Below are 24,720 nucleotides of genomic sequence, written 5' to 3' on the forward strand. Positions count from 1 at the left end.
CAACAAAATCAAAGTGCAATTTCTTCATTTTAAATCAACTGTCCACAGTCAGTCCCGTTTACATCTTACTTTGAAAAATATGGATGTTAAAAGTGCATTTCCATTTTTAAAAATCAGCCCACTATTGTCCATCACAGTCAGCTGAGCGTGTCTTCCTGTAATGATGTGATTTTTAGAAGGTAAGAGTTAATATGTGACAGAAGCTCCCAGTTATCCGTGGCAATGTTGAAGTGCACGGCGTCCTCCTCTGAGCTTACCTTCAACAGGATGTGAGAGCGTGGTGGGAGGAAGAAGAGCACTTTGAATTCTTCTTTATGTGACGGGTCTGATATAAGGAAGGGGAGGAAGTGCTTTTCCACCAGTGTATTTAGAGCTGCTTCCTTCAGCTGGCAGCAGAATAGGCTCATAGCAGTGTCTCCGCTCTCAGAGCAGATTTCGTCCCACAAACCCTCGAACACGCTCAGTCTGCCGCCTCGTCCCCAGTTTGAGGGGACAGGCAGAGGCAGGAAAGTTTGCTGGAAAGCCACATGGATGTCAGGTAGGGTGGTGTGCCATGTACGGCCATCGGGGGAGGTGAAGATGGCGCTGGCGTGGAGGCTGGTGGGGTAAGGCTTCCTGGGCTTCAGTGTGAGGTGAACTATGGTCGACGGCCTCTCTCTGAGAAGACACGGGACGCTGATGTCGCCCAGCTCCTCATAGTGATGGTCTGTGAGGCTGAAGTGAAGGCGGATGCTGAAGAGTTGATCAAAGTGGGAGTCGTGAGAGTTGATGTGGACCAGCTGGTACTGTAAGGTGATCTCTGAAGCAAAGCTGGAGTCACTGAATTGCTCTCTGTAGGCCTCCACCGATGCACTCGCCTCCCCCGGGCCTTTCTCCACTTCATTTGAATTTATGTCTCCTGCTCGTGGCTCAGGAGGGGCCTCGATCAGCCTGAATACAGCTCTCTCTGTCTGCTGGATGGTCAGTGTGCTCGTCAGCCCCTCACCCATGAGGCAGGACAGTGACTGCTTCTTGACCTGACGCCCTCCCTCTTCCATGCCCTGTGCCAACACCCCAGCCAGCTTCTCCCTTGACAGCGTGGTCAGGAGGGTGTAGTAGAGACGGGCGTGGTCCTGGATCTCCATGTCTGCATAGTGGCAGACGAGGAGCTGCAGGACGTCAGCCAGAGGAGTCAGCAGCGAGTCCAGACTTGGGTGGACGAGCAGACGGCGGCAGACCCTGAGGATGTCGTTTCCCAGACGCCAATCACCACCTGTGCACAACGAGGATGACGATGGAGTGATGATGCTGGAGAGGAAGGTGAGGGTGCTTTGCTGGATGATCTCTCCTTCCTCCGCCACTCGGGCCAGCATCTTGAGGTGCCGGCTGAGGTCGTGTGAGGTGAGCGGAGCCTCAGTAATGACCCTCTGCAGAGCTTTGAGGAGCCCCACAGACCAGCTGGACTCAGACAGTCTGTCCTGGGTCTGGTCAGCCAGGTTGATGAGATGTGGAGCCAGCTTGGTGTGGTTGAGGTAGAGCTGACACAGCTGCTTGGTCAGGTCGTTGGAGTAGCGCTCCATGTGGCAGAAATAATACAGGAAAAGGAAGGCCGCTCTGAAGAAGGTGACGACGAGCTCTCTGCTGCACCCGTTATCCACCATGCTCAGCAGCGAGCTCAGGTGCTCGTAGAGGTAGGCCAGCCCCTGGCCTCCCTGGCCTTCCTCCCCCTCCTCCAGGTACACCAGGGATAGCATGTTGAACCGGGCGAGCAGGGTGGCGCTGTCATTAAACACGGTGGGCACCAGAGCTGAAGCGAGCTGCGGCGTGAGGAGCACGGGGAGGGTCTCATCACCGTCGCCACAGCTGATGGGCCGGTTCTCCGGGAAGTGCAGGATGCAGTCCATGTAGAAGAGTTTCTCAGGCGTGCTCAGGAGCAGGTGCTGGGAGAGCACCACCAGCCGTTTGAGGATGAAGGCTTCGTCTTCAGAGCTGAACAGGCTGTCTGTGAAGGCACACTTCAGCAGCAGAGTGGCGTGAAGGAGGCTCACCTGACGGCATGAAAAACACCAAAACAATCAGACTGATCACATCCCAAAACTTACCAAAGGGAAAGGCAATTTTTTTTATCAAAAAAAATAAATAAAACAAAAGACGCATATTTGGCAGTAATCAATAACAAGTTTTTAGAATAAATCATGTTTTGAATTGAAACGATCAGGCTGATACAGAAAAATGTCTTCTTTTAACAATAGCCCTATACTCCACACGATGAGGCCTGTGGATATTCCACGCACCTCAGTTCTGTTTTCTTAACCTTTAATTCAAGTATGTAATCTCACTACGGTGGCTGCTGTAGAACACGTTTTAGTCAAGAGAGATCAAAACCATGAAATATAAGCTGTGTCACTGGCGTTATGTGGTGTTTGTGTAAAAAGCACATTTTTGTATACACTATATGTTAACATATTTGAATAGTAACACTTGGCAATAAATCAGGTCATAAAATGTAAATGACTTCAGTTCAGAACATGAGGCTCGAGGTGAGGAGGAAGAGGGTGTCGTTTTATTATGATAGTGGTGGTTTTTTCGCTTTCTGTTGTGTTTTGTTTCTTTGCTGGAGTGACCCCTTCTCTGACGATAAAACATGTAAGGCGCTTCATATAATGAGTCCGAAGGTGCAGGAATAAATTGAAATGTTCCTCCACAACATGCAAACAACTACTATTTCTCTTCTCCTCCGCCTTTGACGTCTTACGTATGTGGCTGGTCTCTAGGCAAACAGGCAAAACTTGATTTATTCAAAATATGTCGTGGGATCAGGGTGGTTTCCTCATCAAATTGTTGGAAGACGTAATTACACACTAATCAATATAGATGAGTATAATATTCTTTTTTTCCCCCTATTAAATAACTTTAAAAAATGACGGTACCTTCAAAGTTCAGGACAGACACCAACATATTTTTATCTTGTAGAACAACACATGCAAATGCTGAAAGACTTTTAACCACAAACTTTCAGCCGTCTAACCAAAGACCCAGTCAGATTATAAACAAGGAACTAGAAGTGCAAAAACGCCAACTCATTTCCTGCTTTAAGGAATCACTGCACTCCATCCTTTACTGATTCCCCTCCCCCTTCAATTCATTCCATGTAACACAAACCTCACTCGTGCCCAGGAGCCGCAGCAGGTGAGTCCTGAATATAGCTGGAGGGACTCCAGGTACCATGGCAACCACCTCTGTCAGTCTATGTAATAGTGTAGCCTGACACAGAGGAGTGAGCAGGTAGGAGTCATCCAGGAGGGTGGAGAGGACTGATCGCAGCTCCTTACAGTCAGGGCCGGTGTGCAGAGTTGGTACTGTACCCATGGGTCCCAGGATGAGAGAAGACAGTATGGCTGAGTCCTTGCTGCTTGCCAGGCCTGACTCCTGGTCTGCTTCCCATGCAGCTGATGTATTCCCTCCCAGAAGGGCTTTAAGGTGCTCAGCACCAGCTCCTGTATCCTGGGTGAGCTGATAGATGGCATTTCTTAACACCAGAGTGTAAAGCTCCGCGTAAGCCTGGTGGAGCCTCGATGTTTCCTGCTGCCGGAGCCCACCCAAGAGCTCAAGGCGCTGGGAGAGGAGGCCGGGGCAGCAGGCCTCCAGTTCCCGCAGGCACTCGCAGGCTATTGCCCGAAGAGGACGCTGGCTGCCATCCGTATGGATGTCGCTGGTGTCCTGGGCTATTTGAAGGAGCACATCCAGAAAGTCTAGAGATGCACGGGAGTGACTCTTCACACAGGAAGTGCAGATGAGGACGGAGGTGAGAGCCAGGAGGAGGTGACAACGAAACTGGACAGACTTAGGAGGACACTGGGCGAATACTGACATGAGCTCCAGGGCTGTCTCCTCACCCACAGAGTCCGAACAACACAGCAGGGTCGGGTGCTCACACAGCGGCGATAGCAGGAGGATCTGCGAGTGGGAAACACAAAGAAGATAAGAACACTGCACACAAAAACATTAGCTTGCCTGGCCTGGCCAGGTTACTGCCACAAATACTTAAAAAAAAAACATTAAGTCTGTAAGTACAGTCACATATATGTTACTGCTTTACATTTTCAAACGTCTCCCAAGCTTCTCCCAAAGCTACCAAACAACAGAGTTTGCTCGTTGCTGTCTTGTGAATGCAGAGCGTCAAACACAGCTAATTTAGTGTCAGTGGCTATGGTACACACGTCCCAGAGTGAAATAAGGGAACAGACAATAAATATGATACACTGCACTGTACATGTTTGCCAGCTGACACAATACCGACGCTTTCTGTTCACTATATTTACCTTAACGCTGTAAGTGGCTCTGTCATCGCGGAGCTCGCGGAGCAACTCCGCCAGGAAAGCCTCCGCGGTGGTCCCGGAGAGGAAGCCGGACGGTCTGCGGGAGAAAGCAGAAATCCTCTCGGCCCAGTTCGTCGCCATTGTCTCTCAAAACCAAAACTTTATCGGCTTGCAAGTTATCATTTCGGGAACTGTTACTGAAATCCGCTGCTAGCAAAGTTGTCTTTGAGAATTAAAGAAACCAGGCTTCGCAAACATCCAGCATCCACTGTTGATAGTTGCCGTTTCCGTATTGTGTCACGCGCACATTTAATACTTGCAGTGTCATATTTGCCGCCCCCTGCTGCTTTGGAGGATATATCCAAAGAAAAAAAATTTTAAACCCAAGGCATATCTCTGGCTGTGTCCAAATTCAGGGATAGCATGCTTCGAAAGACCCACCCTACCCCTGAATTTGCTACCCTTAAATTTGGACACAGCCACTGAATGTAGAATCCCAGTCAACTAAGCTCAGTGCCTCAGTAAATTTTAGTTCGCCACCACATTGACAACATCTTAACTGCAGGGTTCTTGTTTGTCTCTTTGTTTGTTTTTTGTTGTTGTATTTTTCTGAAGGTCCTCATCATGTAAATACCCAGAAAATAATAATAATAATAATAATTATTATTATTATTATTATTATTATAGTTGTAATTTTCTACTGTTCAATTGGTTTAAGCGCTAGATGGCGCCAGTACATAAAGTAATATTTTACTCACAAGGGAAGAAGTGAAGTTGACCAATCAGATCTACCGACTGCAAATAAAGGAAGGCGCCAATTTCATCCGTTGGCTGGAGTTGACGTTTCAGTTCTTTGCGTTCTCTTTAGTTTTCCAATTTATTTGCGACAATGACTGAAAACACTTTTCCTGTATACACAGCGGATGCGATAGTGAACTTTTATCGAACTGAAGTTCTCACTGGTCAAGAAGCAAAACACTTTACAAAGAGCGACTTGACTCCTCATCCGAAGGTAAGGTCCGCTTGGTGTTACAGATTCTACCTACCTACAAAATGTTCCGCGGTTCAAAAAAAAAAAACAACTAAAGCCTGGAAAGGCAAATTACATAATGAGCTGGAAGGGCTCATTGTCATTTGGCTGGAAAGGTAAATGACAATGATTTTAGAGTTGGTATTACGGGCCAAATTAATATGTATGTTCCATTATCTAAGAAGGCTTCACCTGTATATAGAGATAGTATAATGTACAACTGTTATTTTAATGGTAATTAGAGTTCGTCTTTTCAAACCCTCTTTAAAGTTTCACGCGGTTCATTCATTTGTCGTGGATAAATGCAAATAAAAAAGGGAGAAACACAGCAGAGGATAATTTTGTAGAAGCTTCTTGGAAAAGTCTTTAAAGGTATTTAGTTTGATTTCACAATTGACACGTTGACATGATGCAGAGACATGACAGTTTGTTTTGTTACACAAATCTCTTAAGAATATTATGCTGTACTTATGATAGCATAATATACCATATTTTTAAATGTAAAAGTGGAGCCGAGTTAACTGCATTATGCTGTTCTGTGTTACATAGATAAATCATTATTAGAAAATGTTAATATTGTAATGTTAAAGACGAGTTGTTCAAGTATTAATTTTCCTCACGAAGTTCTTGGGGGGAGGGGGATTCTGATAACTCACTGTGCATTAAGTCTTGTTCAGAAAAAAATACTCTTTTTTTTCTTTGTCCATAGAAACGAAGGTGGATAGAGCTGAGGTCATTATGATGAGTGAACTGCCCACAATTTCAATGTTCAGCAAAGAGGCGATCTAAATACAGTAAAATATATAACAGCCAAAAGAATACAACTGGGTTTTGAATTGTTTATTTTCTGCATGAATCATCTGGAAACAGTTGCTGATTGAACCGATTTTGCAATTGATCATTTAAACCGATTCTAGTAAAGAATCGGGTGTTCATTATTGTTTTATTAGGTATGGTCTCATATTCAAGATCATCTCCTGCTGAACATCTGAACTGATTAAAGTGGTGCCAGCTCATTTGAGGTCTTACAGTGAAAGTCTTTTCATGTCCTCTTGTACTTGGTCCAGTGTGGTGGGATTTTGTGTGGGTATAGGCACAAAAAAAATTACACTGCTTTTACTGAATTGGAAACGCCACATTTCTCATTATTTCCACGTAACCTCTCACTTTGTAGAATCCTGTACTGATTAATCTTAATCTTGGGCGTACAGATTGTTGATATAACCCCATAGTATGTATGGGGTTATATCAACAATCTGTACGCCCAAGATTAAGAGCTGGAGAGAAGGGAAAAAGGCAGTTTTTCTTCTGGTCTTACTCCTTACCTGATGTGCGGTTTTGGAAACAAGCTGCTTCAGCTGAAAACAGCTCAGACCTTTTTAGTCACACCTTGGATACTGTTCCATTCTTATCTGCTCACATTAAACATGGCCAGGATTTGATATTGAGGTATGTGAACAACTAATCCCTGTGAGCCAAAAGCTCACTGAGAGCAGACAGCACTAATATGGTCATCTCAGTTACTCAGGCCTGTTTATGAGGGACAGCCAATCAAAAGAAGATTGGCTTAAAGTAAGGGAAGTTAAAATAGCTTGTTTCAGACAGAAGATAAATTGAGGGACTTCAGCAAGGTCCAGTATAGGATAAATAAGCATTATTTTGAATCGTTCAAAGTTACTGTATTAAAAAAAAAATGGCAAAAAAAATTGAGAGCAATCGACCCCTCTAACCAAATTTGTAAAACAGGAAACTATTCTGGTCACAGTCACATTTACAAAGAAGTCAAATAATGAAAATACTCTTTATTCAGAGCCCTGACCCCAGGTCATTACTTCTGCACAGAACAAACTTTGCCCTTTGTTTCTTAAACTGAAATCTTGTCTCAAAGAGAGACAAGATTTCAGGGGTAGCAGGAGGACCTCTTCTTGCACTCTTGGACACTGAAGAGTGAATGTAAGCCTCGGTCTTTTTGTCTTTTAGTACCCTGAGATTCAGGTGGAAACATTATAGTGTCGAATAAGATAAAGGATGAGAAAAAGATCGTTAACAGAGCGCTTTCCTCTCTTACAGCCAGAAGCAGTTCAGACCTTATACATGAGAGTGCTGCATCTCCTGTATCGTTTCAGGCCTGAGTGCCACTCCATGGTGAGTGAGAAATATCAAATTCCGCTTCTGCTCTAAAATGCTCACAGTGAATGTTGCTTCTCTTAGTTGGCTTGATGATGATGATGATGATGATGATGATGTCTTTTCTGCAGATCTGTGACCTTTTTGCAAATGTGTTCAAATATGACACACAGCATCCAAGCCTTTATGTCTGCAGTGCCTGTAGTTGAATGGATATGTGTGATCTGTCTTCATAGCAGTGAATATGCTATCACTGACAGAAACATTATAGAACCTTTGAGTGTATGAATGTCAATTTCTGATGTGAGAGCAAATGCAACATGTTCAGCTAGCAGCTGATGTTTCTTTTGTCTGTGGATTTGTAATTTGTTTTCCACAGGTTCCGCTTCTGGAGAACATTCAGTATCCAGCCTATCACGAAGGGGCAACTGCTATCATGAGTGTCTACACACGCATGTGAGTTTACTCATTTTCTGTCTGGGATATCAGGCCGCTTGGTTGGCAGAAATTCCAATCACGATGACTGTGATGAGTGACAGTAACCTTGATTATTCAACAGTCATTGAGACTGATGACACAGTGTGATCCTGTAGGGAATTAGGACCTGGCCAGCCTATGGTATATCATATGACTTCCTCCTGTTACATTATTATTAGTTCACTGGGGCCAAATATCAATATTTCTATTACAAGTCCAACTCAGTAGAAGGTGGGAAGCTGTATAAAATGTAGATAAAAACAGAATGAATGAATCTGCAAATCTCATAAACCCATATTTTGTTCACATGGAACTTTTTTGGGAACTTAACTGATGCATAACTATAACTGAATAATAATAAATGCACACCAACACTATAGTGAAGTAAAATGGAGAAATAAATGATTGTGCTGCAGCCTGCACTCTGAAATAAAGCAGAGAGGTTCAAACTGTAGATATTTTTGCTTACATGAGGGAACAAAGTGTAGAGTACACTGCAACTGTGAAATGGGTTTTTTTTGTGTGTGTGTTTATCGTTTCTTTCTAGGCGGCAGTTTCTGCCTATGTGTTTGGTGTTGGATTTTTCACTCAATGATCTGCTGGCTCCAAGTAAGTGTCACTGATTTCATTCAATAGTTTGTGGTTTGTATCTTGCATAAAATACCCCTCATACATTCAAATGTCTTTTTGTTTTTTATTTTTTTATCAGCATTCTAGATCTCCCAAACATTCAAATTTAGAGATTGTGTTTAATGTACAATTTTCTTTGATGATGATCTTGACCTGATTTCTCCAGAAAAACAGAGGACTCTAACCATTCTGAGCGCCATCATGAACTTTCTCCACTTCAGAAAGCAGAGGATGGAGGTCGTCTTGGAGAAGCAGACTAAATTTGTATGTTTTCTTGGGGAACATGGAGAATTGTGTGGAATGGGGAGCAAAATAAAGGATGAACCTCTCCTCTGTAATACTGAACTAGCTTGGATAATTTTTCAAGACAGTCTTTTAAACTCAACATTTTGTTCTCATAAATGACTCCGATATGCATAACTGTACCCGTTTACTAAGACTTTAGATGACATGTTGCAAATCACTTTTAATCATGAGAGTAGAATATTTTGCAAGAAGGTTCAGTACGTTGGATTATTTTATATACCACTCCAATGTGTGTGTTAGCCTCGCAGTAATACTGTTGCTCTGTGTGTTTTCAGCGGGCAGACATGGACAGACTGCAGGCTTATACTAAAGGCATCAGGGAGGCAGAGAAGAAGATTGAGATGCTGACGTAAGTGGAGGAACGATTCTGTGACTTTTGTCAGTGTTGTTTGGTGTATGGCTGGAAAAACATGCCATCCCTGAAACAATCCAGGCCACAACCATTTAATAACATTTTTATGCTCATTAGTGGAGACAGCTGCTAATTTTTCCAGAAAGAAGAGCTAATCCAAGGCTGTCTGCTCCATCAGAACTCTTTCCTTTTGCTTAGGCCCAAAATGAGAAACTACAGACTGAATTTTTATTTGTCTCACTCACAAGAAAAGATGACTCCGATCCCCGTGTGCCACTATAGGCAGATATTTAAGGTAAGGGACAGAGAGCACCAGGTGATCCCTGTGTTAAAATGGGTCCCTGTCCAAGAGGAATCTCCCACACAGTTTATGTGGCTGAGCTTCTACATGGAAAAGTAATGACATGTGTTATATTTCCTGATCTCACTGTCTGGGAATGCACAATGTATGACTTTTTTTTTTTTTTTTTTTTTTTAAAGCAACAGAATGATTGACTAATAATCTGTCAATTGTCTCTTTATTATGAGTAAATGAACAGTTATGCAGGCTAAGCACTGCACTTTGTCTTGTCCTTAACTCAGGACCATCCCACCAGAGCAACAGGCTGAGGCTGATGAGCTGGCAGCCGCTCTCTCTGAGCTACAGGCCACCACCATGCATGAATACCAGGAAGTGGTAGGGGGTGATGAAGCATGCTCAGTGTAGTAAAAGGTAGTGTGTGTGTGTGTGTGTGTGCCATCAGTAAATAAAAAAACAAAACACTTTTATTTTCAGAATGCCAAAAACGACAGCATCACAGAGTGGAAAGCTAAAATAGCAGAGAAGACCCAGAAACTGGTAAACTGTCCGAGCACTTTACACTGTTGTCTGTGTGCACTCGGAGCTTTGAATGGCAAATATAAGTGCGAGTTTGTGTGCATCAGGCCCAGATGAAGCTAGATGTCAGCAACCTGAAGGAAGACATCAGCAAACTGAAGTCTCAGATCGTGGAGTCTCCAGAGGAGCTGAAGAGCCAGATGGAGAAGATGAGGGAGAATGTGAAGAACATCAAGCACTCCATCGTGAGTGGGGAAAAGTCTTTGACTCCAAAAGCTGCTGCGTTGAGTTGATGTGTTTGTGATCCACGTGTATGATGGCTGTTTTCAGGAAGAAACAGACGAGCGTGTGGTGGAGCTGCAGAACATGGTGCAGGGTGTGACTCACACCGAGGCTGAGATCCAGCAGATGTACAGCCTTCTGCAGGACCTGGAGAGCAGCATGAACAACACCAAGCAGCGGCTGGAAGAGGTACAGTGTCAGAGCAGCTGCTCTCTTCTTTATCTATACACACATAGACAGGATGTACAGAGTGGGACACCTGGAAGAAAAATTATGTAATTTCTGTTTGATATTTTCTTTTCTATTCCTGAAGCTTTTGCTCACTGCCTATGAGCTTTTTTTATGCACTGTGCTGTTGTAGTATATTGTTCTATTTAATTTAATATCAGACATATTTATTATCAGCATGGAGACGGGAAGTAGTTGTATACACACTTAAACGTTTGGGTATTGAGATTTGAAGAACTTGTCAGCCCAGCTGTGACTGACGGGAAGTTCTCTTCTTGTCAGAAGTTCATTAAAAGACGGCAGCACAAAAACAATCAGCCTGTTAATCCAGTAACAAGCTGCCGAGCTGCAATGCTTGAGTAAATTGTTTTTGCTTTAAACAAATTGAAGGTCAAAGTAATATGAAGACACTTGGCTTACTTTGGTACTTACTGAAGTGCCCTGTAGTTGTGCATTTCCTGCCATTGAGCACAGACGCACCACCCATCTGCTGTTTGTGAGGGATAAAACGGAGAGGAACTAATACAGTTTTTTTTGTTTTTTTGTTTTTTTTTTATAAAAAAAAAACAGAGGAGATGAACGAATGAGCTGCACTGAGGCCCAAAATCATATTTGTACTTGCTTTGAACTCTTTTCAATCTTCTCTGTACTGGGTCCTGATGTGACACAGCCAAAGGACTATATATACCACTATATAGTCCTTATATACCACTATATTATTATATATAATAGGAGCTAAAGTCTTTTAGCTTTTTAAAAAATGTTTTTATTGTTTAAAGTTCAAACTCAACAGTGCAGTTGATCATTTATTTGTGTATCCATGTGGTTTGTGTGAATGAGTAGCACCAGGAGCTGATGGCTCAGTATGAGAAGAAGCAGAAGGAGCTGAAGAACCTGTGCATGGAGGAAGGCCAGCTGAAGCGAGCTTTGGGGATGAAGCAGGATAAGGAGTGCAAACAGAACATCCGCAGGCAGAAGAAGAGAGAGATGAAGGAGCAGCACGTTCAGGAAGTGTTGGGGTATTAACTTTAGTGGAGTTAATAAACGGCAGGATTTATGATGTGGTAGTTTCACAAGAGCGTTGTATTTACGAAAGATGTAAATGTGATAAACTGACATAATAAAAACCAAACTTAACTTTTCTGCAGGCAGTGTGACCAAATCCACCAGAAGCGTGAGGAGATGGCTGACAAAATCCAAGAGATCTCCGCTGAGACGCAGAAGCTGAAGACCAGCATTAAGAGCCTGAGAGACGTGTGCAGCAAAGAGACAGAGAAGGCTCAGGTACAGGCAGCTCCCGTCTGCTCGCTGTTCATTCATAGTTTGAGAGTAACACGATCCCCTTCTGTGTCCAGGCTCTCTATGACACACTGTCCACATCCATGGATGAGCTCCACAAGAGGATTGAGATGCACACCATGGACCTGAAACTCAATCTAACCAAGATGTCTGCAAACTTCTAATCTTTTTTTTTTTTTTTTTTGTAAACCTGTATTTACTAATCTGTTGTTTTTTGTTTATTTTTTACTCTTGTCATTGTCTTTCTGAGTATTTAAATTCTATAAATAAAGTTTGTACATTAATGAACTTGAATTTTGTCACGTTTTGACACATATAAATAGAACCAGTCCAGGAAGACGACTGATGTCAAACATCAACCGACTAGTACAATACAACCTCACACAGCTGGACTGGCCATCAGCCCACCGGTGATTTTTCGTTTTTATGGGCCAATGTTGTTTGTAATGGTATGAACAATGAAAGGTGGTGGACTGGACAACTGGTTAATCAACTCTGGGCTGGACCAATTAAAGCCGAGGTCAGATGCACCCTCCCCCTTGCTTGGGCAACGGCCCTGAAAGCAAGTTCATCACAGACAAACAGAAGAAAACGGTACTGAGATGAAAAGGAATTTCTCCCGTACTTCAGCTAGAATGCGTCTTTACGCTGGACGGCTGCCTCTTCTCCCCTCATTCTCTCTCCTGTTGCTACTTCAATCATGAAACTGATCAATGATCAGCTGATCAGCTTTTCTGTCGCAAGTCCCGTCTCTCTTGTTTGTTTATCGCCTACTTTGTGCCAAAAAGAGGAAACCAGTCGATGTCAGGTAGGGCATAAAGAAATACTTTTCTTTCTTATTCTCATTTAAAATGTCTAGCTTTTAATAAATATCTGAATCTTACAACTAAAGTTTTTATCTGATGTAAAATGTATAGAAATCACATCACCTTACCATTGATTTCATATGTGCAAAATACACAGAGCTGATGTAGATGCTGCATAAGCAAGACCAACAGCACGTGTATGTTTTAACTAAAATAACACGTGTGGTGCTGGGACACCATGGAGGGACTAGCTTTAACAGTGGATCTGTTTAGAAATGTAGCCTTAACCATTGAAGTGTTAATTCCAGAATATAAATATTGTGTGGCTGTTAGGAATTTCTGTGGTTGAGGAATATTAATGAATACACAAATAATTTCTTAAGTGCTCGCCAATAGGAGGGGAGAAGTTGCAAAGTGCAGAGAAATGAAGATTTGTAAACCATATGAACATGTGGATGGTTACTGTGAGGCTGCAGCAGATCTATAGATGGTTAAGAAATTCTTTTAGAAACAATATCTGCATGGCTGCTATAAAGCTGATGTTTATGACACCTGTTTTAAAGAGCACACAAGTAGGTGGGATGGTAGGAATGACAAGAACCTGGAGATATTGGTTTGTGTCCTTTCACTCAACATTCAATTTTGTTTTTATTTTCCCTTTTCTCTGGTTTAGACACTAGAACTACATGTTTAGGCTAAAAATGAAAATGATATATATATTACAGTTGTGACATGAGGAATAAGACTCGCCTCACTACACAGGGCCACTGCTAAAGGACATCTTTTGTATACATTGGAGACACCAGCGTCTGGCTAAACATCAGTATTTGACTTCCTGGAAATGAGAACAGGTTCACTGGTCAGTGATCAAACCTTTATCAATATGATTGTTTTCTGCAGTAAATTGCTATGGTAACATACAAATCCACACGTTCATTATCAATTTACATTAAGAATGAATACAACAATCTTACTAACAACTTTCTTATATGATTTTCATGTGTATCTGCTGCTGTGTGTTAGCTGCAGAGCTATTGCTGAGGTAAAAGACGATCAGCTGACTCCTAGCTGTTTGGGCTCCTGGTAGGCTGCTTCTTCTAAGATGGGCTGTGACTTCTTGGGCTTCTTTAAGAGAGCCAGCTGAGCTTTGACGTCTTTAGCCTGAGTCCTGGCCAAATGCAGCTCCTTCCGCAGCTCGTTAATTTCAGCTATCAGAGTCATGTTTTCCTGCAAAGTCCAAAGTCGTGGTTAGATAACTATCAATTCAGCAGGTCTTTACTCCACATTACACTTTCACACTCTGTCATACAGGATATGTTAAGACTTCAGAGTTGCATTGTTAATGACTAATGCCAATGTACTGTTGTGATCTGGGTAATGACTAACCTTCATGATTTTGGTGTAGACCTTTTCGTGCTCCTCTGCAGATTTGACCAGCCTCATTTTGAGGCCATTTACTGTCCTCTCCTGTCGATCACACTGGTGACGCAGCGCCTTCTGAACAGTATCATCTGCATTGGTTCTCTCCACCTTCCAAACGGGACATACACTTGACAGTTTGATTTCAAGCCCTCCCAGCATCCAGCCAGCTCTTGGGGTATTTCTTAGCACACTTACCCTTTCAGTCTGCTGGACATATCGAGCGTATATCATCTGTATGTTGTCCTTCAGGGTTTTAGGCTCCTGGATGAATCCGACACAATTGTGCAGGTCTGATTTCAATCGCTGGAGATGCGTCTCCAAATCTTTGACCTGACAAAAAAAAACAAGAGAAGCCCATTCTTATATTAAAAAAGGAATGATTTTTATTACACTTTTATCCTCAAAGCTTAAAGAGGATCTATTCTGCTCACTTCCAGCTTCATATTTTTATTCCTCGATTTTACTACAGTACATGTAGCCCAGTAGATTCACAGTTAAAAACAATCATTATTTACCTTATACTTGGCCTTCATGCAGCTGTTCACCTTGTGTCTGAAACAGGTTTTAGTTTCTGCCACCCTACATTTCCTCTGATTGGCTGCCACTTCTAAGCAAGAGCTTTTGGGTGGAGCCAAAGTCCTTCTAGGACCTAATCTTGCAGTAATGTTAGCAGTACCTCAAATCTGATTTAAAAAAAAGATTTGCTGATTTTGATTCTGGCCCAGTGGGTTTAAAACGTTTTCTTTGCCGATTTCTCCATTAGACTTCAATTCAAGATTCTCTGAATGCCACTTCTTTCTCAAAAGAGTTAGGTCCACAATTATTTGCGCAATGACACAGATTATGTAGTTTTGCCTCTTTACTTTAAAAAAGAAGCGTTGTTTGTTTACTGACCTTCTGACTCTCTTTGCACATCTCTTTGTCTCTGGTCTTCAGTTTGAGCTTCAGCTCAGAGACGGTGAGCTTCAGCTGAGCATTGCTCTTGTCGGTTTGTGTCAGCTCTTCCTCCAGCTGCCAAACAGGAGAAATAGCACGACACTGTCACTGGTAGTGTTGACACTGTTTTAACTTGACTGCTAATGCAGTCCTATCAGATCAATTAAAACAAGGTCAACTGAGCACAGTAAACTTTATTTCTGTCTAACTTTTTAACTCAACACTATTCAAATGGCAAGAAAATGTACAGGAACCATTATGAATCATCTACATTTATGTATTCAACAGTCTCCACATATGTTTTCTAACCATGCGTTAACACAGTGCTAAGCTTTATCATCTTTCACATACCTGACTGATCCGCTCCTTCTTCACACTGATGTCATGTTGCAGAGGCTCAGTTTTCTGCTTTAACTCATTCAGCTGGAATTCAAGAACAAACTTTAACTTCTCCAGTTCCTGATTCTTTCTCTTCAAGCACGAGATAATGTGATCCTGTGAGAACATGAACAGGTTGAACGGTTTTAGAGTTCAAAGGTTTTCATACATGAATTCTGAACAATGTCAAGAGAATCTGGTCCAGATCAGTCTCCATATGTCATGTAGTCCAACTGAATTAGACAGTACAATTTTCCAGCTAATGTAGAGAAGAGCTCAGAGTTGAAGTGCATGTAGGAAAACTTGTCTGTCTTTCAGTAACCCAGCACTTTAAAATATGCTTATAATATGCTCATATTCCCATAAATGTATGCACAGTAACACGGCACTTAAGCTTCGCTGAGAAATCTACACTGCACCTGCATCACAACTGCAGCCCCTCTGACACCCTTCAATAAACCTACAACATAACCTGACGTGCTCCTTTGTAGAACCAGAAGATGATTGCATTTTTCAATGCAATCATCATCTCAAAATAAGGAATAATTATCACAGCATCAATATAATGACTCATAAATGTCAGCAGATTCCTGGAGGGAGATCTGTGAAGCTATCAGGATGGTCATGAAGGAAAGTACAAAGAAGCAGAAAAACTTGAGGAACAAATAAGTGAGCACTGAGCACAACAAAGAGCAGGAACTCGGGGGGCGAGAAGTCCCCAAATCTTATTTGTTTCTATCAGCTGGGCGTCAAAACTCATCATTAAAATGTCACTTTATGCTTTATAGAGTTAAAGCTAGTGTTAAATGATAACTTAATAAATGTCGTCACTTCTGACTCCATATGTGTAATGACAGCTCCGATCTCAATCACCTTGTCCTGACTGGTCTTTTCATGTCCAGAGATCTGCCTCTTCAGGTCTTCAATGTCACTCTCCAGGGAGCGGATCAGCCCAAGCAGCCTCTGCCGCTCTTGCTTCAGTTTGTTTATATCAGCGCTCCTGTCATCAATCTGTTTCTGTAGACTGATGAACTGTGAACACACCAGCGTCCGACCAACCAAAGAGGAGACACAGAGAACAGCAGCTGATGTGAGCAGACAGACAGGAGACAGAGCTGATGCTCTGCAACAGAACCAAACATTCAGTGAATAACAGAAGCTTTGTTCACCTTTTGTGCCATGATGCTATTTTTTCCCTTCAGATTTGTATTGGTCTGTTTCTCAGTTTTCATTTTCTTCTCATAATTGGTCTGGATCTCGAGAATCTTCCTCTCCTCGTCCTCTTCAGCCTGCTTTATGATTGCTTTAAAAACACTAATCTTCTGTTCGGTGTCCTCCTGACACTAAACGAAAGATTACCGGTTTCATTCAACTGCTGCACCATTTAACTTACCACCACCTCCTCTTCCTGCTCCTTATTACTGACCTGAGCGAGGACCTCGGCCTTCTCCTGTAGCTTGGCCTCGTACATCTTTGTGAGCTCCTCCACCGCTTGGATTTTTCTGTCCTCTGCAGACTTGAGCTGCTTCTCATAGTCTTCCTGCATTCTTTGATGTTTTTGCTGAAGATCCTGGTACTTCTCGTGCTCCACAATCAGCTTCTGGCTGTATGATAGCTCTGTGTGTGATTAAAAGAGTATGAACACCAAACACTTACAAAAATAAAGATAACAGATTGCGCTGATCCTGTTCTCCTGTTACCTAAATCCTTCAGTTCTTTCGAATGCTTCATAATAAGCTCTGCAGAATTCTGCTGATTCTCACATTCCTGCTTTTCCATCTCTGTCTTCATGGCCTGCAGTAAAGGCAGGATACCTGATTCATCAAGGGCAGCAGCTACTGACTCAATCGATCAACGTCAAAAGTAACCCACTGATGATTTCTAGTCTTGGGAAGACATTTTGACCTTTAAGTTGTAAATCTATGTGAAGCTGAGCTCTCGTGTAACAGAGGCACACCTGTTGGGATGTTTTCAGAGATTCTATCTGCTGGACAAAGTTGTCAGACAGCTCTCTGAGCTTCTCGTTGTAGTTCATGTCCTTCAGGCGGAGCTGGTACTCATTCTCCATCTGCAGCTCCTCCAGCCGCATCTTCATCTCCAGCATGTGCTGGGTCTGAAAGTAGACGCAGGAACATACATTCAATACCTCTTCTTTTAACCATTACATGACAGTTGCCACCTTGTTGCAATTCTTTTAGCTTTCTTCTAAAGTGTCGTACATAAATAACTTAAACCAGACACATAAACACATGAAGTGTACCTCATACTACTTGGAAAGAACAGATTGCTGTAGCGTCTGCAGTAATGTGAACCCCAGACTCTGCTTAGTTTGAAAGCGAGGCTGTCGATTTACTGGCTCACCTACATTCCCACCCTGACCTACAGCCACAAGTTGTGTGTAGTGGTTGAAGACCATGGACACAAGCAGTGCAAATGAGCTTCCTCCAAAGAGTGTCTGGGCTCGGTGAGGAGCCTGTTCATGTAGGAGGAAGTCAAAGTAGAGCCACTACTTCATCACATCAAAAGGAGTGAGCTCAGGTGGTTCAGGCATCTGACCAGGAGGCCTCCTAAACAAGGTGTTTCAGGCATATACTAAAGAGAGAAAGGCTGAAGAGAGATGCTGGAGAAGTTACATCTGGTTTGGGAACACCTCAAGGTCCCCGAAAGACCAGGATTAGTGGTGAGAGTGAGGTCTCTGCTGAGATGCTGCCCCAGCAACCAGGACCTTAGCTTGGTCCTGGTTGCTGGGGCATCATAAGAAGCCGAAAATGGTCGTATGTACAGAGCTGGGAAGTAACAAAGTACAAATACTTTGTTACTGTACTTGAAAAGAATTTTCAGGTATCTATACTTTACTTGAGTAGGTATTTTTCTGACAGCTGTTTACTTTTACTCCCTACATTTTAATCAAATATCTTTACATGCTACTCCTCACATTTTTAAAACAGGCTTTTTTGATACTAGTATCTGTACTTAAGTACGGAATATCCGTACTTTTGCCACCTCTGTATCTATGTATGTATATAAGTATGCATGGATGGATGCATGCTAGCCATGTATGGGGAGGCTTCATCTGGCAAAAAAAAAACCTCACATGCAGTACAGCACTAAGGGTTGTTCCTTCTAGGAAGTAGAAGTAGACTGGGGGGCAGAGGCTTCAGCTTTCAGAGACCCTGTCTACTTTTACAATCAGGCTTAAAACCTTTCTTTTAGATGAAATATACATATACACATACATAGGAAACATATAGTTAGGGCTGGATCAGGTGACCCTGAATCCTTAGTTATGCTGAAATAGGCCTAGGCTGCTGGAGACTTCCCATGATGCACTGAGTGTTGCACTGAGTGATGTTCCAAAGCTATAACATTACAAACACATAACTGACCACTTGCACTGATGGTCCAGGATCAAGAACTTACAATGCTTTAGGAACAAGACCAACAGGGGGGTGTCACACTATGCACTTACTCACCTTCTCCTCCAGGTCTGACTTGGTGATAAGGATCTCTTCCGTGTGGACTATGTGTTTGTTGCTCTTTAGACCTTTGCCCTCCTTATCGATGGTTTTCCAAATCAGCAGACAGCCGTCTTCAGACACTGTCAGCAGGAACTGATCATCATACGTGATCACCATCTGAGGACACGCATGTTTTAGTGGGTGGACTCTTTGTTTCTTAATGATCAGCATCATATTCAATCGATTATTTCATACACGATGTGAGATTGTGTGTGTATCAATCTCACATCACATTAATACACATAATTTCCCCTAGGGATCAATAAAGCATTCTGATCAGTTTAATGAGCAAATCAGTGCTTCTGCTCACCTTGGTGACCGGCCCAGAGTGAGCCTGGTATGTGATCCATTCCTTCTGGATAGGTAATGGGTATTTAATGGCCCTTACAGTCCCACTGGAGGTCCCAGTGAAGACCACTCTACCAGAATGGGACACTGCAAGAGCAGTGTGAGCTGGCTCATCAGCTGGAACCTCCCTCAGTACCTGTGGATAGGATACAATAATAAACCCAGTTTTTTTTTTTTTTTAAAGAAAGAAAAAACAGCATTGCTGCTGCTTGAGATGTTTTGTTGATTTGCAGCAACTTAAAAGAACAAATCCAGGAGTCAGCTGTGCTTGCTAACCTGACAGTCTTGGATCTCCTTCAGAGTGAGGTCTGTTCCCACAGCCAGGATGGTCTTACAGTCTGAGGAGAAGGCCACACCTGTATAACTGCAGGACTTTAGGACGCTTTCTGACTCCCGCTTGCCACTCTGCGTGTTCCACTCGTACACTGCCCCATCCACCCCACAAGACACGACCCGGCTGTCGTCCAGGCTCCATTCAATCCGACACACCTGTTAATTGAAATACCAGTAAATACGAATGACAAATAAGCACTGGGACTCCTCTGTAACACATACTCCAGCTGACTCACCTTTCCATTGTGGCCCTTCAGATTAACGATATTGTCAAAAGAGGTGACAGAATAGATTTGAATGATGTTTCCATTGACAGCTGCAAACATGTGGCCACCGTTGCTAAAAGCACACTGAAAAGGGAAGGAGGTGACAAAGACAGAGTCCAAGCACAAACGTTTTGAGTGGAAAATGTGATAATGCTCCACTTTAAGATGAATTATCAGATATCGCAGTAAATACTGAAAACGCTAACCCAGGATTCAGTATTTACGGATTTACAGAACACAGCTGGATGAGACGCAACAGAAGGGGGTAAAGATCATTTCACCCTTGAATTTAGTAATACTCTGATTATTTCAGTATTGGCTGTTCAGATTTACTGCAAACACAAATGCAAAGCAAACTCTACCTCTCTACAGCTGCGCACAGTGAACTCCTTGAAGGTGCGGATGTCATCGATAAGCAGGTTCATCAACCTGAGTCTGTCTGAAAACCCCACAAGGATGAAGAGGCCTGTGGGATGTAGAGCCACACTGTACGCCTCCTCCTGGAACTCCTTGTACAGCTCCAACACTCTAGTGACAAAACAGAGAGAACAGCAAGAGCTCAGAAACATGACATGTCATTTTGTTATGCAGTTTTATATTGTATCAACCTGACGAAAACTGATTGATATATATCTATAAAAGGAATTGTATGTATGTGTTTTACTTTGTCTCGTAGTTCCAGATGCGGACAGAGCGGTCCAGAGAGCAGGTGGCTACGAGGGGCTTGCGTATGCAGATGGACAACCCAGTGATGGAGCTGGAGTGGAAGGACTGGGACAGGAACTCAAAGTGTAGTTTATCCTCCTAATGGAGTTGCAAAGATAACATCAACTTTAAACATCTAAAGAGAACTCTGATGCCTTAAACAAGTGGAGAAAAAAGAGAGTGGAGGTAGACAACAGAAAGAAGACAATGAAGGAAGAGAAGGAGAAAACAACAACAAAAATGTTTTGTTTTTTTTACCCTTTTTCTCTAGAGAATGGATGGGCAATTAACTTTTCAAGGGGTCACATGAGAAACTGCCACTGTTGTGGAGGGTCAATCAGAATTGAGTTCAGCCTATAATCTCAACTCAATTCTGATGGGGAGTTTATCAAAGAGTGCAATGTCTTTACATTTAAATCCTAATCTACCACTGACCTCATGTGGGCCACATCTACTCTAGATGATGTCAAAGAGAGGGAATATCTGTAAAAAGGTTACCTTAGAGAACTAACTTAAAGGCAGAGAAGCTAAAACAGCTTATTTCAGATAAAAAATGAACTGAGGGGATGTACCGAGGCCTAGTATAAGACAACTACTCTAACAAAGTCCGTGAATAAAAATATGGAGCTGCAAATAAAGACAAACTTATTTTTTGCTGGATTATTTGAACTGTCTTCCATGTTTCTTGGATTGACCTTTTTCTTTTCATTCACAAGTCTTCACTACTGTTTTCTTTGCTACAGCATACAAAGACTGTTAAAAATATCCAACTGGAAATGAGCACAATTGGTCCACCCAAAAAAAAGAAGAGGAAGTGAGATCATACATAAAAGAAAAAGTAAAACAGCAAAATAATATGTATGTATTTCTGACTGCCGACCAGCTACTATAGTAATGTTTCAAGTACAGAAGAGGTCAGTGTGAGAATGGATGTAGTAAACAGCTCTACATAATCTGAATTGATGGGGGCATGTGGAAGAAAATAAAATACCAGCTAGGACAGTTGAAGCAGTAATTTCACTTATATAAATGATGAACCCCGTCATTGGTGGTGCTGGTAGGTGTAACTGTAGAGCACCTTGTTCATGTCCACAGAGGACAGGCTGACACTGTACAGCTGTCCTCGGTTTGTGCTGATGGCCAAAGTCTCCTCTGCTGGACTGATGCATATGGTGTCAATCTGCTGATATTTTGCCAAGGTCACACCACTGCAGTATGCATCTAGAGGGATCTGACACAAACATACCCATGTGCACACAAAGACTACACTTTCCACCTTTTCTGAAATAAAGCTTGAACATTTACCTTTATCTCCCTGGTCTTTCTGTAACCATTCTCATCTGTCTGCTCAAACAGAAAAACGGTGCCAGGACCTCTAGAGCATGCAAAGCCTTTGGAGTAGGACAGGATTGCTGTGATGGAAGGGACAGAGGGACCTTCATCCACATTAGCATCTTTGATCTTCTTTACCTCCACCTGCCTGTGCAGAGTGAAGCGGTTATAAGCAAGAACATCACTCATCAAAGATGGATCGCTGCAGTGACCACAGTGAACCCATTCATCTGGTCTGAGATCAGCTGGTTATCATTTGGTATACGCATTTCCATTCCATGTTTCAACATATCTGCCAATTTTTCCACTACTTTTTTAATCATTGCCACACGTTATGAGTGATACTAGCTGCTCAGACATTTCCAGTCTTTATTTAATCCACTGGCATGTATTTGTTGGACAACAATGAAGTTAGACACCAGGAATCAGACAGAATCATGGCTGAAAGTTTGCAAAGGCTCATCATTAACATCATATCAAGGCAATATCAGGCTTTGAAACAACTTCTTTAAACTGTTCCTACATATTTTTAAGCGGCATATTTGCATATTACATTTTTTCACTTTTAAATACATCATTTGCAAGTAAAAAATATATAATAGTAGTTTGGGGCATTTATATTTGCCCATCTGCCCAGATTAGCAGGTGCTTTTGGTAGCCATGAAAAGGTCTATGCTAGATATTTTTGGGGTACAACCGACAGAATTCAATAAAATTAGTTGGTTTTGAGGTCAGACTATTTACCATTATGATTATGGACTTGACCATGGTTAGGTCAAAAATGGCAGGAACAGCATGGGGTGGAGGTGAGTTACAGAGGCTGCTTCATGTAAAATAGCACCAGTTCATGTGGTCCAGCTTTCTCACCTGGCAGACTGGCCCTGCACACAAGTCATGCTGACCTCTCTTCGCAGGTCTCCAGACTCAAACACCAGCAGCCTGCCAGTGTCTGTGCCAGCGATCACCCTGTGCTCTGACATCCAGGTGTGGCACAGGAAATTGATGGACTCAACCTTTGCAACACTGCTTGGTTTCAGGGCCCCCTCTGAGTAGCGGAACAGCTTGAAAACACCGGTTCCGCTCACACAGAGCTGTGTGTTGTTGTAAGGGTTGAAGCTGACCTGATGAGAAACAGTTACTATAATAATAACGTGTTCAGCATGTGTATGCCTGCATTTACGCAAGCTTCACTGATGCAGCACAGATGACTCACCTGGGTGACAGGATTATTTGTGTTTGTTGTCTTCAGTGTTGCCAGGAGTTTGTGTTTCTCCCAAAGCCAGAGGATCAGCATCCACTCAGGGCTCCCTGTCAGGCCTATCAGGTACTTGGAATCAGGAGAGAAAGCAATGCAGATAAACTCTTGAACAGACATGTCTCCTGCACTCAGAACCTTTCTCTTTCTGCCCTGCTCATGCTGCAGGTCAAACACCGTGACGGTGGCCCTCTCTCCATAATCTGACACTGCCAGGTAGCGTCTGTTGGAGCTGATGGTCATAGCACGCATTCCCTGACTTCTCTCTGAGCCTGGAGAGACGACACCAACAGAAATAAATGCTGTTAAATAATATTAAAAAAAAACAACAACTTTCGTGCTTGTATTATATGTCAAGAGCATCACCAGGGTAGAAATTCCTAAGTTAGTCAGTTATGACTTAGACATCTAAAAAGGAGCGCACCTGAAATGAACCGCTGCCATCTTTGGACAGTGTTGAAACACACGCAGCTGTTTCCGCTGGGGAAGACGACGGTTTGCTCGTCAAAGAAACACAAATTGTTCCTCACACCAGTCCGTACACCGAAAATGAAATGGGACTGAGCAACTACAAAAGACATTTTTAGATGTCACTTAAAAAAATGATAATATGCCAGCAGACTTGAAAACTGAAGAGTGTCTCCGCGCATAACAAACACTTCCAAAAACATTAACACTTCTGAAAGCCAGAAAAGCCCTCGCGGAACCGATTGAGAGTCACATCGCTAGGCAACGCTGGGAAATCCCGCGAGACCACGAGAACTCGTAAGTTGTTTTCAGACCGTTGTTTCTAGTGATGTGCATACCACTGATTTCCTTTCCGATCCGATACCAGGTAAAATTCAGAGTGGTATTGACGATACTGATTCGATATGAGCTCAAATTGTGGTCATAAATATTTGAGCCCATAGAATCTTTCAATTTTTTTCCTATGTCCTCCCTAGAACAAAAACAAATGTCCATAAAAGAGGACATAAATAAATCGGCCGGTTCTAACAAGGATATTGCCTCAATTGTTTTAGGATTTTTTCTTTCTGGATTCGTTGTTGTAACAATCCCTTTCGTTCACAAGGAGGTGCTGTATACGAAATATGCAGCAAAATATAAAGCAGGGAGGTAAGGATTTAACATCATATCTTCCTGAGAACCAATCTAATTAATTAATACCAACTCTAGCTGGTAAATGAGGAACACGAAAGCTGTGACAGTCTGATTGCATAAGAATAACAGCAGAAATGTGAAAAAGGAGGCTGAAATTCACAATGAAGAAGTAATGTTACAGTGTAATTACAGCAAAACAATATATTTTTTTGTTAGAAACTCAAGAAGAAAAGAGACTGAGAGATATGATCTTTACATTCAGACAGATTCAAATGTCTGTGTTTCTTTATACGCTTGTGCTTCAGTTTAGAAGTAAAAAATAAAATGAGAACATACATAAGAGCAGGATTAAAAATGTCTGTTGGTTTCTCCAGTGTTGCTTTATTGTGCATTTTTATGTAGCCAAGACTGCTGAGCAAATCAAACAGAGTTTAGTGAACTGTTGAATGAAAAATGAACAAATGTAATCTTTTT

The 24,720-nt window shown here is 42.4% G+C and overlaps 3 protein-coding genes across 6 annotated transcripts; 1 reads left to right on the top strand and 2 right to left on the bottom strand.

The window, feature by feature from the left end:
* Positions 1 to 39: 39 nt before the first annotated feature.
* On the bottom strand, positions 40 to 4,576 carry ap5b1 (adaptor related protein complex 5 subunit beta 1). The gene is made up of 3 exons (XM_063474831.1): positions 4,302 to 4,576; positions 3,142 to 3,936; positions 40 to 2,027 (listed from the first exon to the last, which is right to left on the bottom strand). The coding sequence occupies exons 1-3, from the start codon at positions 4,437 to 4,439 to the stop codon at positions 138 to 140; spliced, it is 2,823 nt and encodes a 940-aa protein (XP_063330901.1). The 5' UTR covers positions 4,440 to 4,576; the 3' UTR covers positions 40 to 137.
* A 549-nt stretch (positions 4,577 to 5,125) lies between these two features.
* Positions 5,126 to 12,070, top strand: nuf2 (UF2 component of NDC80 kinetochore complex). The gene is made up of 13 exons (XM_063473230.1): positions 5,126 to 5,310; positions 7,399 to 7,473; positions 7,835 to 7,911; positions 8,480 to 8,541; positions 8,729 to 8,826; positions 9,144 to 9,217; positions 9,803 to 9,896; positions 9,996 to 10,058; positions 10,145 to 10,282; positions 10,368 to 10,508; positions 11,391 to 11,566; positions 11,696 to 11,831; positions 11,903 to 12,070. Exons 1-13 carry the CDS (start codon positions 5,188 to 5,190, stop codon positions 12,008 to 12,010), a joined length of 1,365 nt encoding a protein of 454 aa, XP_063329300.1. The 5' UTR covers positions 5,126 to 5,187; the 3' UTR covers positions 12,011 to 12,070.
* Positions 12,071 to 13,280: 1,210 nt separating this feature from the next.
* On the bottom strand, positions 13,281 to 23,855 carry cfap57 (cilia and flagella associated protein 57). 4 transcript variants are annotated; one of them, XM_063474835.1, is made up of 21 exons: positions 23,570 to 23,855; positions 23,104 to 23,417; positions 22,758 to 23,011; positions 21,864 to 22,038; positions 21,637 to 21,789; positions 20,518 to 20,657; positions 20,216 to 20,381; positions 19,824 to 19,937; positions 19,531 to 19,743; positions 19,217 to 19,390; positions 18,862 to 19,023; positions 17,346 to 17,501; positions 17,089 to 17,182; positions 16,815 to 17,005; positions 16,558 to 16,731; positions 16,262 to 16,420; positions 15,362 to 15,433; positions 14,969 to 15,085; positions 14,270 to 14,404; positions 14,039 to 14,182; positions 13,281 to 13,879 (listed from the first exon to the last, which is right to left on the bottom strand). In XM_063474835.1, the coding sequence occupies exons 1-21, from the start codon at positions 23,724 to 23,726 to the stop codon at positions 13,706 to 13,708; spliced, it is 3,438 nt and encodes a 1,145-aa protein (XP_063330905.1). In that variant the 5' UTR covers positions 23,727 to 23,855; the 3' UTR covers positions 13,281 to 13,705. The 4 variants fall into 4 exon arrangements, with proteins under 4 accessions (XP_063330905.1, XP_063330903.1, XP_063330906.1 ...); XM_063474833.1 differs by having other exon boundaries at positions 15,362 to 15,505; XM_063474836.1 differs by lacking the exon at positions 21,637 to 21,789 and having other exon boundaries at positions 15,362 to 15,505.
* Between the last annotated feature and the right edge of the window lie 865 nt (positions 23,856 to 24,720).

This window comes from Pelmatolapia mariae, linkage group LG5, assembly GCF_036321145.2.
Source record: "Pelmatolapia mariae isolate MD_Pm_ZW linkage group LG5, Pm_UMD_F_2, whole genome shotgun sequence".
NCBI classification, from domain to species: Eukaryota; Metazoa; Chordata; class Actinopteri; order Cichliformes; family Cichlidae; genus Pelmatolapia; species Pelmatolapia mariae.